At 40.7% G+C, this 13,695-nt stretch overlaps 1 protein-coding gene across 4 annotated transcripts in view; it reads left to right on the top strand.

Annotated features, from left to right (window-relative positions):
* LOC118818753 (A-kinase anchor protein 13) overlaps positions 1–13,695 on the top strand; it is a 94,930-nt gene that overhangs the window by 27,858 nt on the left and 53,377 nt on the right. For all 4 annotated transcript variants that reach the window (XM_036586136.1, XM_036586135.1, XM_036586134.1 and 1 more), the window contains exons 7-8: positions 210–2,841; positions 3,830–3,912. In XM_036586136.1, the coding sequence (XP_036442029.1) occupies positions 210–2,841; positions 3,830–3,912 (2,715 nt within the window). The remainder of the gene's footprint in view (positions 1–209; positions 2,842–3,829; positions 3,913–13,695) is intronic.

The following is a 13,695-nucleotide window of genomic DNA, read 5'->3' as shown; positions in this document are numbered from 1 at the left end:
TAATATGTGTCAGCGCCAAACAGAATACATGTTCTGAAGGTGCCCTATAATTGTAACCTTTCATTATACATAATCCATGAGAGAGTGAGATACAGAGTCAGTGATTTACATAACCGCGTGGACTGGTATTGATGAGATTTTAAAAGCAGCCTTCTTGGGAAAGAGAAAGCTCTGAAGCAGTTTTTTATTACTTTTTCTTTGCTTTTCAGGGAGGAGCTGTACTTCAGCTGCAGTCCGAGTCACCACACGCTGTCGGAGAATGTGCAGACAACCCAGAGACAAGACAGGCCTGTTTTGAACAGCCACAACATGACTCCCTCGACACCAGAGAGCAAGAGTCCACGTCTCTGTGTGTGAAAGGAAACAAAAACGAGCACGGCGGCTGCTGCCCAGGTCCACTTCAGCACGGCTGTCCTGCACCTCCCTCGGACAATAGCAACAGTGACGAGAAGCGGGTGTGTGCTTGTGAAAACACTGAGGGAGATTACGGAGTGCAAGCAGAAAGTGCAGCTGCTTGCGTAGAAGGCTCGAGGAAGGAGGGAGATAGTGGTGACTGCTTACAGAGCACATTTGGGGGGGAAAGCGCAGCCCACCAAACCTCATCCTGTGGAAAGGAGGGAGAGGAAACTGATAGAGCTCAGGACTTGATCTGTGAGGCACAGGGCACAGCTGAGGGGCCTGAAAGGGAGGTCCAAGCAGAAGACTGCAACTCTGGGAGGCCAGACCAGGACCAGCATCTAGAGGAAGATCTATCAGAACACAAAGCAGGAGCAGCTGGAGATATGGGAATCACTCAATCTTTGGACACGCCTGAAAGTTCTGATGTGGAGTCGGGTTCTCAAGGAGCAGAAAGCGATGATGAGAAAGAGGTGGAGAACACAGACATTAGTTCTTCAGAACTGGAAGAGAAGGCCGAGGGGCTGGTGGACTTAAATCCAGGAGTGGATCAACCATTAAATACCTCACGTGAAAAAGATGGGCATGATTCAAATGAGACTGACCTAAACTCTGCACTGCATTCCTTGGAGGACAGGCGTGAATTTAATGGCAGTCAAGTCTCTTGTGAGCAAACAAGCTATGAACTAGAAAGTGATGAACAGGAAAAACCTGGAAAAGACAATATTGAAGGGCAAGAAGAAGATCCTGTTATCTTGTGTTCTAACACTGAAAGAGAAATCAGTCAAGAACAAGCTGAAGCAACTTGTCACCATGGAGATACATCTGAAGGCACTCCAGAAGGCCAATGCCTAGAGAATGAGACACTTGAGAAGATTCAGTCTCCCTTAGAAGCAGAGACTAATGAAGGTGAAGGAATGTGTAATTCAAGTGGTGCATCGACAGTGACACTTAACGCTGTCTCCAACGACTCTCACTTGCCTGAGCAAGAAACAGAAACAGGCAGGGAAGAATCACGATCCACAGGGGAACCAGACCCAGCAGAGGTAAGCAGAGCAGCGGCAGGAAGTGAGAGTGAGGCACAAAAGTTGGGAAGCTCCGGTGATGTCTCACAGCCTGAATTCGACTCAGAGCCTGAGTCTCACACACCAACCAGTGAAGACACCTTAGAACCTGAGGAGGGCTGTACCACCAAGGGAGTTTCTTGCAGTGACCAGCAAGGAAGTCCAGAGCCGGAAACCCCTAAAGATACCTTGGAGTCCCAGGTCTTAGCGGTAGCTTCGGAAGACACAGAGAACAAACGTTCTTTAGGGAGTAATGATTGTTTTGAAGGCAGGACAGAAGAAATTACCTTGCAAAGTGGAGATGTTGTGGACCTTTGTCCTCTTGAGAACCGTGAAAGTGTTTCTGAACAGGGAACAGCATCTCAAAACTCTGGTGTTGACCAATCAGAAGAACATTTGAGTGACACCAGACATACTGAAAACAGTCAGACTCCAGAGAATAATGAAAGAGTTCCTGAACAGGGAGATGGAACTATTTCTCAAAACTCTGCAGTTGACCAATCAGAAGAGGAACGCTTAAGTGACATAACTAATGAAAGCAGTCAAACTCTGGAGAGTAAGGAAAGAGTTCCTGAACAGGAAGATGGAACTGTTTCTCAAAACTCTGAAGCTGACCAATTAGAAGATCAAGTGGACACCAGAATTAGTGAAAACGGTCGAACTCTAGAGAATAATAAAGGGGTTCCTGAACAGGAAGATAGAAATGTTTCTCAAAACTCTGAAGCTGCCCAGTCAGAAGATAAAGTGCACCCTAAAACTACTGAAAACAGTCAAACTCCAGAGAGTAAGGAAAGAGTTCCTAACCAGGAAGATGGAACTTTTTCTCAAAACTCTGTAGTTGACCAATCAGAAAAACAAGTGGACGCCATCACTAGTAAAAACAGTCAAACTCCAGAGAGTAAGGAAAGAGTTCCTGAACAGGGAGATGGAACTGTTTCTCAAAATTCTGTAGTTGAGCAATCAGAAGAAGAAGTGGACACCAGAAATAGTGAAAACAGTCAAACTCCAGAGAGTAAGGAAAGAGTTCCTGAACAGGAAGATGGAAGTGTTTCTCAAAACCCTGTGGTTGACCAATCAGAAGAAAGAGAGGAATTGGGTGATACCACACACACTGAAAACAGCCAAACAATTATAGAGGAAGAACAGTTATGTTTGGACCATTCTGTGGGTGGTGTTTCGTCTACCTCAAATGTAACTGATACAGTAGGCATTTCAGTGTCGCTTGAAGAGCGGTCAAATGTTGAACTTGGAAGTGAGCTTAGCTCTAAGCCAGCTGTGGTGGACACGGGTTCTGCGGATATAGAATTGACTGAGGCACAAGAAATGCAGGAAACAGAAGCTGAACGATGTGAGGATGCACACGCCAGTGCTCTTCAGAAAGGTGAGGTGCTATTTGTGGTCCTCATACCTCAAATGCAAAATCAAGAGTTGAATTGAAGCTCAGGCAAGTGTTGTTTCGACATTGTTCTGTATCTACTGGATAAGGGTTGCAGATTGTAGTGTTTGCTTTCTAATTATGTGCAGAGCAGTAAGAACGCTACACTGCTATGTACAAAGTGTTACACAGTGAGATATTATATGCGTACTCTCATTTTTTGTCTGCCTTCAAAAATGCTGATTATGAATTTCTGCCTAATGCAGGTGTTATAATGGCAATAAAATCATAAAAAAGAAATGCTGTACTTTTAGAAAGACGCTGAAGTGCAGCATGTATTAAACATACTCTTAGATCATCTCTGACTCTCCACCGGCAGGAAGAGTGTGAGTCGTCCTATGAAGGACTCCACCTATTATTAACCAAAACACAGTAATTATTTCTTTCCATGCCCAAAGGAATCATTTAAAGCAACACGTGTACCTCCATCATATCCATGCCAGAAGTGGGGCGTTCTCATGTATCTCAAGATATATTCACAACAGAACGTAGCTTAGCAACGGGTGATGTCATCAAGATAAACCAGGAAAAGCAAAGAAGAGTTTGTCCTCCATTCAACCCTTTTCCTGACTGTTTTTTGTTCTTCGTTGTCAAAGCCAAAAGTACATGGCTACACCCATATTTTAATGGTTATTGTTATCTCTGCTGAATTACATAATAGAACGCAAATAGCCAGACTGGCTATTTTCAGAAAGCATGTCTGTTTTGTTGAACGAGTGGCACAGCAGGGAATGTTTTCAATTCATTAATCACTCACTAAAAGTGACCACTATTTTCCGTTCTTGGTCAGGAAGCCAAAGATGGGCTCTGGCCCAGCGTTCTAACATTTGCCATGACTTGTCAAGCTTGTTCAGTAAACGTTGTATCCTGGCATCGATCTCGGTTTGCATTAGTTATGTGATGTACTTGTCCATTTTCAAATGTTCCCTCACAGAAAAAGACATCCCTTTGGAAGATCAGGTGGACTGTCAAACCCTCACTTGCCCTGATGTTAACACAGATAATGCAGTTTCTAAGGTGAGTATACGTTTCCTTTATACATCTTAAAGGGGCACTCTGGTACAAACCTAGAGTTTAATATGTTATTTGTTGTGTTATGCAGTATTGCATTCCTCAGCCTCATCGTTTTGACAGAATTCACGATTTTATATAATTGTCATGTTTTTGTTCATTAATGTTCTTGCACTACAATACCCAGCATGCATTACGCAAGAAAATCACTCATTCTCTCCATTGTGCATTGTTCACTTGATGTTTTGAAGACAATTATATGGCTGCTGTAAGAAATTCAACTTTTTAGCAGTAACATTAGCTCTCTTGGATTCTTCTGCATTCACCAGCCAACAGCTATAAAGTAAAAAACATTTCAAACAGCCAGTCAAAATTTCTTCCCAGCTTCAAGATGCATCATAATGGGCTTCCTAGTCTTCAGATCAAGAAATCTGTACTGAAGCATTGCTATAGAATGCGAGAAGGCATGTTTAGAACAGATGTTGTGATAGTTCAATGTTTCTTTTTGGCCAAAGTGCCCCTTTAAATGTCATTTATTCTAGATGTTTTCCCCACTATTTTTGAATATTGAATGGCTGCCCACAATAGTAATAGATGCGCATTTTAATACCAGGGTATATTAAAGTTTTGGCATTTGCATGGATTCTGATACACCATCTTTCAGCTCAGTTTTTGCTGGTTGTTTCTGGGTCAATCCAAAAAAGTACTCTTATCTAAATGAGCTGATGTTTACAGTGCCTTTTTGTGGCCTTATGATTGCAGACAATTGTAAGTTATGCTTGGAAATTTTGATTTATGCTTCTCACTCTTCTAGTATTTTTCCTCAGAGGATATTTTCAATTGAGCAGTGTTTCTTATCACAGGGCCTATAAGATGTCTTGTCTCTGAAAGGGCATGTATTTTGACAGTTGTCCAGGTGGGGGCAGTATTTGCCCTTGTAAAGCACATCCAGTTGTTTTCCCACTGATGCAGTATTTTGGTTGGCTCCCCCTAGTGCCATTCTCTGACATAACGTAGACCAGATGTGGTTTCTTCATTTGTTTTACTGATTGTCCTAGATAAGAACGTGTCATGAAAGGGGTTCTAGATTGTAGATAATAGTTTTAGATCAGATTCAGAATGGACCATATTCATGAACTACAGTACGGTGCAAAAGTCAGGGGCCACCCTTCTTTAATTTAATTTCCAGTCAACACGGCCATTAAGTAGATGTTCATTTTTAAGCCTCTGGAAAAAAGCAGAAAACATAGCAGAAAATTATTCAGAACTAATGTTTGTTACAGTTTCTTTTTAGGAAACCTGCTTTTAGATTTTCAAAGAAATCTGCAGGGATATTTTTCCACGTCTACAGAGTTCAGTGTTAGAAGTTGGTTGCGCTTCCTGCGTCTCACAATCCAAGTAATCCCAGTCTGGACTCTGGGATGGTCAGTCCATTGTTCTAAGAACTCAAGCAGCTTCTTTCAACAGCTACTCAGCTACTCATCCTTTCAGACCTGTAGCCTTGAGTTGTCTTCTCACAGTGGAAGGATGGACAGAAACACCTTTGGATTTTGTCAGATCTGATGCAAGAGTGGAGCTTGATTTTCTCCTCTCTGCTTTGTATCTGATGAGGACAGTTTTGGTGGTCTACCAGCTCTTGCAGGGTTGCTAGGAGCCTCATTTTCTCTGTATCTTTTAATTATTTTTTGAGCTGCAGAAGAGTGGGCCGGTGTTAGAGAGCAAAACAGTTTCTATTGTGTGCACCTAGTCAAAGAAACAGAGCTGGGTTAGAGCTAGTGTGTGAAGTCAGGGAGCAATATGGAAGTGTTTACTTTTGGGAGAGGTCAGATTGGAGGGGGTGGGAGAGGGAAGGCAGATAACAGGAAACCATGTGGCAGCGTGAGTGAGTGTGTGTGGTGTTTCTGTGTTCCATGTGCACGCTGCGTGTGCTTAAGTGAGGGCTTGGGAGGAGAACACTGAAGCAGTGTGGTTCGTCAGTGTGTCAGAATGCCAGAGCTGACGACGGGTCATGTTTTGCAGCTTCGGAGGGTTTTATTATGTGGAAAGAACCAGTAAAGCTGCCTGGAAGGAGTGCAAGGTTAATAAGCTTGCCTATGAAAGTGTGGACCGGATCATTAACCTTCAGATAAAACTCTCTCACCATTCACTCAACAGTCATGTTCTGTGAACGTTGCCTAAAAGAATTCCCCAAAACAGGTAATCCTCATTTTAGAGGCCTACATTTATTTTTGCGTATGTATATTGTTGCGATCTTATATGTATGAAATGATGACTTTGTAAAAGAAGGAAAAAACTTTCACACTTTAATGCAGGTTAATAGGGAAGTTGACAAATTTTTCAGAATAGCTGTATGATTGAGGCATTTGGTCTAAAACATATAAAATCTCTTTATGGTTGGAGATATACATGCAGGGTGTTGTGAGGCAAAATAGTACCCCAAACAACTCTTTTTTTTTGGGATTTACCACTATTTTAACAATATTATATATAAAAGCTCAGAGGACCTTTAGGTTCACTAGTTGTTTTTAATAGTAAGTAAAATTGCTATATGTGCATCACAACCACTGGTTTCTATCACTACCATTGCACACAAATCCAAGTTACAGCACTTTTCAACAATGAACCATTTCATGTCAAACTACTCTGAATGACTGTTGACATCTGGATGATTGAATTATGCAGAAAATGAATGTGAAAAATTTCCCTTTAATGACATTTTATTCCAAGTAATTTTGCATTTGTATTTCTATTTGTCATGAAATGCTCACACAATGGTCACAAGGTTTTGTGTGCTTTTAAGTTGTCTACTTAGAATTTAGTTCTGGGAATTTTGACCTTTACGTAAATAATTTGCATTGTACAACTTCAAAATATGTGCAGTGATAAATGCACATAGCTTCTGCTTCATTCAAATGCACACAAAAATGAGAAGCATGAAAAACCCTTAATTCTACTGCTGCCTTGCTTGGTTTTGTCAGTTTAATGTGACCTCAGGGGTGTCTGTTCATCCGCTGGCTCTTTTGCGAGTCTTTTTGGTCCCTTAGTGCCGAAAATCTCTGCTAAATTGCTTGCAGATTCATCCTGCCAAGCCAAAGTTGCGATTTCTGCTTATCTCAGCTTTGGGGATTATAAGCAGATGGGAGAAATGGCTATGAGGTGTTGCCTTGTTTTGTGTAGGCGGCTGCTTCCTTTTCTACTTTTGCTTAAAAAAAAGGGCGTGTCTTGTTGTGGGTGTACACATGGCAAGCTGATCACTGAAGTCTTGTTGCCAGGAGTGTCACAGGATGGACATTTGAAAGCATCGGGGTCAAGCTAGGCTTGTGTTATCAATCAGCTGCACAGGACAGACTTCCTCAAGGCTCAGGAACTGAGCTCATATGTGTGATTCAGAGAGAGAGAGACTGTGAATATGGCTGCTATAGAGACAGACAAGAAGAGGGTGGGAGAGGGTGTGCATAAGTGAATACGCATTAGCAAAGGAAACACAACTGCATGAGTGTGTGACAGAGGGAGAGGGAAAGAGAGAGAGAGAGAGAAGGGAGAGAGAGTTGGGGGGGCGAGAGAGGCAGAGCGAGTGAAAGGGGCCGGCTCTTCACACAGATGTGAAAGATTAGGAGCTTCTCATTTTTCCAAAAGCTCTAGCAGCAGAGGCTTTGCTTGTGAGGACCTCATGTTGGAAATAAGCTCCAATCTGTTCAACAACTTTTCCTTACATTTTTGGGGAAGATGTATGAGCGACACAAGCGGAGGTACAGTTTGTGTGCCAAAGGAGGACAAGATGTGGATGTGGTTTTAATAAAGGTAAAGCTTTTTTTATTAAGGGCTGTGGGTTGTACTTTAACAGTAACTTTACACTCAAATATTACTGTAGTGTTTCTTCTTTTCTTAAACTCCTTTTAAACTCTACAGAGGTCCAGACCTTCTTATTCCTGCAATTTAAGTATAACCAGTTTGCATTGTTTTCCATGTAATCAGTGAATGAAAATGTAGAGTTTAAGAAGTTTAAGAGGTTAACTAATGTAGCGTTCACCACAAATGGAACGTATTTGTCTTGCTTTGAAATTATTGATTCTTGTGAAGTGTGCCACAGACAAAATATCCATGTGAAAGCAGACTAAATAGTTGTCAATGCCACGTGTTGGTCAGGTTTTCTCATATGACATGATGGTGTTGCATTGCTATTGTTGATTTTGTCTTTAAAGACAAGTATGTGTCATGATGTGATGGAGTGTCCAGCAGAATCATATGGTCATACTGTCTGAGGGAGTCTGAGTGTGTGTGTGTGTGTGTGTGTGTGTGTATGTGTGTGTGTGTGTGTGTGTGTGTGTGTGTGCGCGTGTGTGTGTGATTGTGTGTGTGTGCACAGGGTGGGGTTTGCTTTTGGATGTGGTCCTCCAGACTCAAGCTTGGGAACCAGCCACTGTTGAGCCTGAGCCTGAGAATGTTGAGCCTGAGAGTTATCATTGATATGATGCAAGATTTGAGTCACTGTCGTTTGTTTATCCACTTGCCACAAACTACTGTTTTCTCAGAGACTGAGTTCTTATACAGCTTGGTTTAAATCCTAAAGGAATTATTAGGTCTATTCATATCACTCTTTTTCAGTATTTAATGCCCACTCTTTGCCTTCATTACAAGCTTCAGTTCTACTCTTTTTGCTAGACTTGCTTTCAGTTTTCCAAAAGATATTTTTCCACAACTTCAAAGTTCAGTCTCAGAAGTTGGTTGCATTTCTGCTTTTCAGAGCCAGAATGCTTATTTTGCCTCATGGTTTGTATTCTTATGGAAATATTAGGCCTATTCACATTACTCTTTTTCAGTATTTAGTGTTCACCTTTTGCTTTTAATGCAGCTTCTATTCTTTTCTTTATGGTAGACTTGCTTTTTTTTCCAAAGAATATTTTTTCGCAGCTCCAAAGTTCAGTCTTTGAAGTTGGTTGAATTTTCTGAGTCAGAATGCTTATTTTGCCTCATACAGCTCTGTATCCTTAAAGAAATATTAGGCCTAGATGTTTCAGATGTTCTGCAATGCTCTTGTTCCTCACACATTAGCTGTGACTTCTTGAAATAATTTGTTGGTGTAAATTACACAACTACAGTGTAAAAGTTTTTATGGTTCTTTAAGGTTAGGTGTGTCATCTCTGCTTGCCTTCCATCTCAGATGCCTGTGGCTGAAAGGAGAAAGCTATAATGAATCGTCAGTAGGCATTCCTCTATATGGTTTTGAAAGCCCGCAGCACTTAATGACTCCTTAAGGCCGGATACCTTTCTCACTTTGGCTTTCTGATGGCTCAAGCGCAGCACTGTGGTGGTAGTTTTGTGTATGTGTGTGTGTGTGTGAGACTGCAAGGGCTGAAGGGGTGAGGGGAGCCTGAATTTGGTGGCAGTCTGGGAGCCTGTGTTTAGATCCTAACGGTTTCCTTTGGCCCGCAGCCTGGAGAGACTGATGGAAACGGGGCACTTAGCCAAGTGACTTCATACCACTGCACTTCGACTGAAATCGCCGTCCTCGCGCTCTGCAGCATTTTTAGCCCTGTGCACTTTTAAGACCAAACACAAGAACATCTCAAGAATTCTTTTCTAAGAACATAGCAACCATGTAGTTACTGGAAGCAACAGAATGTGCCCAAATTGTCCTGTTAATTGATCAAAATATTTACCTAGACCTCTTTTTCTCTAAGGTGGCCGGGGTTCGTAATTCTCGGCTTTTTGATCCCAACCTGTTGAATGAAGCATGCATCAAGGACTGGTTCTCAGTCCACTTATTTTTAAACCATATGTGCTTTTATTGGGCTCATTTTTGAACATTCTGCTTCCGACCGAGCCATGCTGGCAGTGCCTTTCACACTCCTTCCCTTAGTCCTGCAAATATGCAGTGAGAACAGCAGTGGTGCCAGATTCTGGTGAAGGACCTCAGGCCATATCTGGCAACATGCAAGGAAGCAGAGGCATGTACTGTGTGCTTGGGCCAGTGCTAAACTGAGCAGTCTGGAACTGAGTAGAATGTAGTTTTAGAATTTAAGAAAAAGTCACAGACATAGGAAGATCTTTTGCTAATTCTTAAATATGTACCCAAGTGTGCAAATGACTCATCACTGTGCATGCAATCAGATGATCTTATTGAGCCAGTTTTAGAGGATGCATATTTGAAGCTTTACTGATACCTGAATGATAACATGCATACAACTCCATGTTTGAAACAAGTTTAATTTTAATTTGGCTCTGTTTGAATCTAATCTGTGTTTGGATATCATACCACGTTATATCATAATTGAACATTAGTGCTGTTTGACCTACATGCATTCATGCATACATGTTTTGTGCTATAAAGAAGAATCGTAGTACATTTTCTGCTCATTAAGTTCTATTAAATTAATGAAGCAAATCATGTAACATGTATTGTTTTGGTCATATACAATGCTCCAGCCTGACTTCATGAGTTTAGAGGCAATGAATGCAGTGACTTAAGTGTTTTCATTAGGGATGCACGATCGGCAGACATTGGACTGTCATCCAATTTATTAAATTTATTTTGGCCAGTCTGTGCTGAGGCAGGTAGTGCACTTGAATGCTGCTGCTACACCAAAACAAACATGTTGTAGCATAACTTATGCATGACTGTTTGTGCTAAATAGCCAGTTGCCTCTTACTTTCTATGTAGTCTTTTTATAATTTTTATAATTTAAATAGACAAGTAAATGAGGGAGGGTCATCCTGCCCACCCAGAGAGTGCCAGTTATGCTGTCTTGGACTTCCGGCAGCGGATGGTTGTGGCATCACAGCGGATAGAACTCGCCATCTCCCACCCCAGTCTCCATGTTGGCTAATAATTTTTATCACTAAAATATTAGTCGTTATTTTTTATTGACATTTTTCCCAGTGGCCAGTAGATCTGCACCATATATTGTTAATATTGTTCTTTCTTTAAAGCATGCAGATGAGCTCTGTAACTAATTGCTACAATTTTTTGTGTGCTGTGAGCATCCTGACAAATCACAGATTATGAGAATTCTGCAGGTGAAGACATGTAAAGCAAATAGTTTTGCTTGAAATAATGACTCATTTATGGCTCACCAATATATTATATTTCAAGGCATATTGCAATTGCATATTGTTGCTGTCAGAACAAAACCTTGTATTTCCAAACTGTTAACTTTGCAGGAGAAGGCAAAAACATTCTTAACTTGTAATGGAAGTGAATATAACCAGATTTATTTTCAAGTGATTTTGGACCATTTCTATTTCTATCAATCATGAAATTTTAACACAATATAAAGGGTAACTGGAGTTTTACAATTATGCAAATAACTAAAAAACAACAAAAATGAGCGACAATAACTAGTAGAATCGCAATATTGTATTTTGTCCACATTGTGCAGCTCTGGTGGTTACTGTATGCTATTACTGCAGACTGTGGTGGGAACTGCCGAGAGTGTATGTGAATATATATCCGTGTATGTGTTTGAGCTCTATCTAGCCTCTCTGGAGGCAGTTCCTGAGGCTGTGTGTGGGACAACAGAGGGCTGTGTTCTGTCTCTCTTTCAGCTGGCTTCTCAAAAACACACAGTGGCTACTCAGTGCCACAGCAGGGAAGGGTCCATCAATAGGGCGTTGTGTATTGTTAATTGCTTTAAAACTGTGCAGGGCCACTTTTTTTTTTTTTTTACAAGTTTTAGTGGTGTAAACATAATTAAGCGTCTGTCAGAGGGGGAAATTCGACCCCCACTCGACCCTCACATGCCTCATAACACAGAAGTGTAGGAAAAGGGTAGGACTGTGCAGTATGGACAGTCTACTTATATTGTGATTACATTGCTACATTTTTCAACTGCGATACACCTTACAATATATTAAAAATACATTGGTAAGAATAATAATGCAACATGCAGGCTTAAAGATTGGTCTGCAAAATAATTTTACTTTTGCTTGATTACATTAATACCTTGATTCATCAACACACCCAGAAAATCTGAATCTGGAGCTGTTAGGATCCTCACTGCACACAGTAAAAACACTGTCATGGGTTAGAGGGCTCATTTGCATATTGCAGCTTTCTATGACATCGGCATATAGGGTTGCCAACTCTCACGGCTTTGGGTCTTTTCTCAAGCTCTCACGCCATGCAAAGAAGCGCTGGGGTTCTCTCTGGCTCCAGGATTGCTCTGATAGTGCTCCATCTCATGAGTGTAATGTGCTAAGTTCCTCAGTTTGCCTACTTGAATTTAAACTTCTGTTTGGTTTAACTTCATCTTCTCTGCTGCTAGAGTTATAATGCATTACTCCCCTATCAAATATGTTTGTCTCCTTGCATCAGAGGCTTTATAAGCAACACATGTTTATAGTGCTGTGACAGACAAGAAAACCACAAATGTAGGCTGACTAATGCACTTCTCTCCAGCAGCGTTCACACTATCGCAGGGACGTTTTTTTTTTCACACCGTCTCATCCGCTCAAATGGACAGAGCCGTTTTTCTGTCGTGAATTCAAGTTTATTAAAATGTGCAGTCAATGACTGTAGGCTACTTTTTCAAATCCGGTTCATGTGTAAAAATTCAGAATATAAAAAAGTGAAGTCTACATTTTTTATTTTCTTGAATTATGAAATAATTGTTTTGTTGACATATTTGTTTTCATTCCTTTGATGAGTAGTTTGCCGCTACAAGCGCTGGAGTAATGTTGCAGATATACAAAGCAGTGCACAATGCAAATTTTTTGTGATAATGTGAACACTGCCATACATAGCAAATGACAAAATACGTACTGAGATCTACCTAAATGCGAGTTAAAAACCTCTCAAAAGCTAATAAAACTAAATGCATTTAATATGTATTTATCCATAGCTTAATTACAGTTTAAATGCACTTGTTATAAGTTGTTCTGAAATAATACATTTAGTATGTATGAAAGTGATGTTAAGTGTAAACATTAAAAAATCAAAACATTAAAAGTATGTACTTAAGTGTACACATTGAAAGTATGCACTTTTCACATTATGTACACTTTTTGAAAAGTTGCTGTATTCAGTTCCTCATGACTACACACTGGACACTTTCTTCTGCTGTTGCTCTCGAAAAACCTATCCCTTCTTATTATAATGCTGTTTGGTCATAACAAAGCAGAGGGGCTCTTCCTGTCTGCTCTCAAACCAGGTGAACATGCAGCTTGCTTTTATGCCCACTTACTGGTGGGGGAGCTTTGTCCTCTGTGGTTTTTCTGCTTTCAGTAGTGTATGTAATATGAGAGGTGTGTAAACATTGCTTGTGTAGTACATGTGTTCTTTCTTTCATTATAGAGATCAAAGGCTGTCTTCATTTGTCTATAAAACTGGTTTAAAGTCAACCTGACATCAAAATTGACCTTGTTAGATCATGCCTCAGTTCACAAGAATATATTATGCACAATTCATCTGAAAATATCATTTAAATGGCAAACTTCTTGTTTTAATGTAATCTTCCTTCAAAATGCATTGACTTTTAGGGGCTCCAGAGTAGCGCAACCATCTAAACATTGGCCATTTCTCTGGGAGATCGCAACATCCGTGACTGGGAGTCTGAGAGAGCATAATTGTCTCTGAGAGGGTCTTTAACAGACTTTAGCAGGCGTTAACGTTGTGGAATTCTTGCTCCAGGCTTGTTGAGCTGTCCAATGGCATTGTATTATTGGCAGTTTGACAAAAGAAGTGTGTGCTAGCCTTCACTCTCCCTACTTGGTAGCATGTTAATTTTGGGAAAAAAATTATGGTAAAAAAAAAAATGACATGGACCAGTATTTGGTGAAAAATTATATCAT

This window comes from Colossoma macropomum, unplaced genomic scaffold, assembly GCF_904425465.1.
Source record: "Colossoma macropomum unplaced genomic scaffold, Colossoma_macropomum, whole genome shotgun sequence".
NCBI classification, from domain to species: Eukaryota; Metazoa; Chordata; class Actinopteri; order Characiformes; family Serrasalmidae; genus Colossoma; species Colossoma macropomum.
The sequence above is the reverse complement of the archived record's forward strand: the minus strand, read 5'-3'. Positions and strand labels throughout refer to the sequence as shown.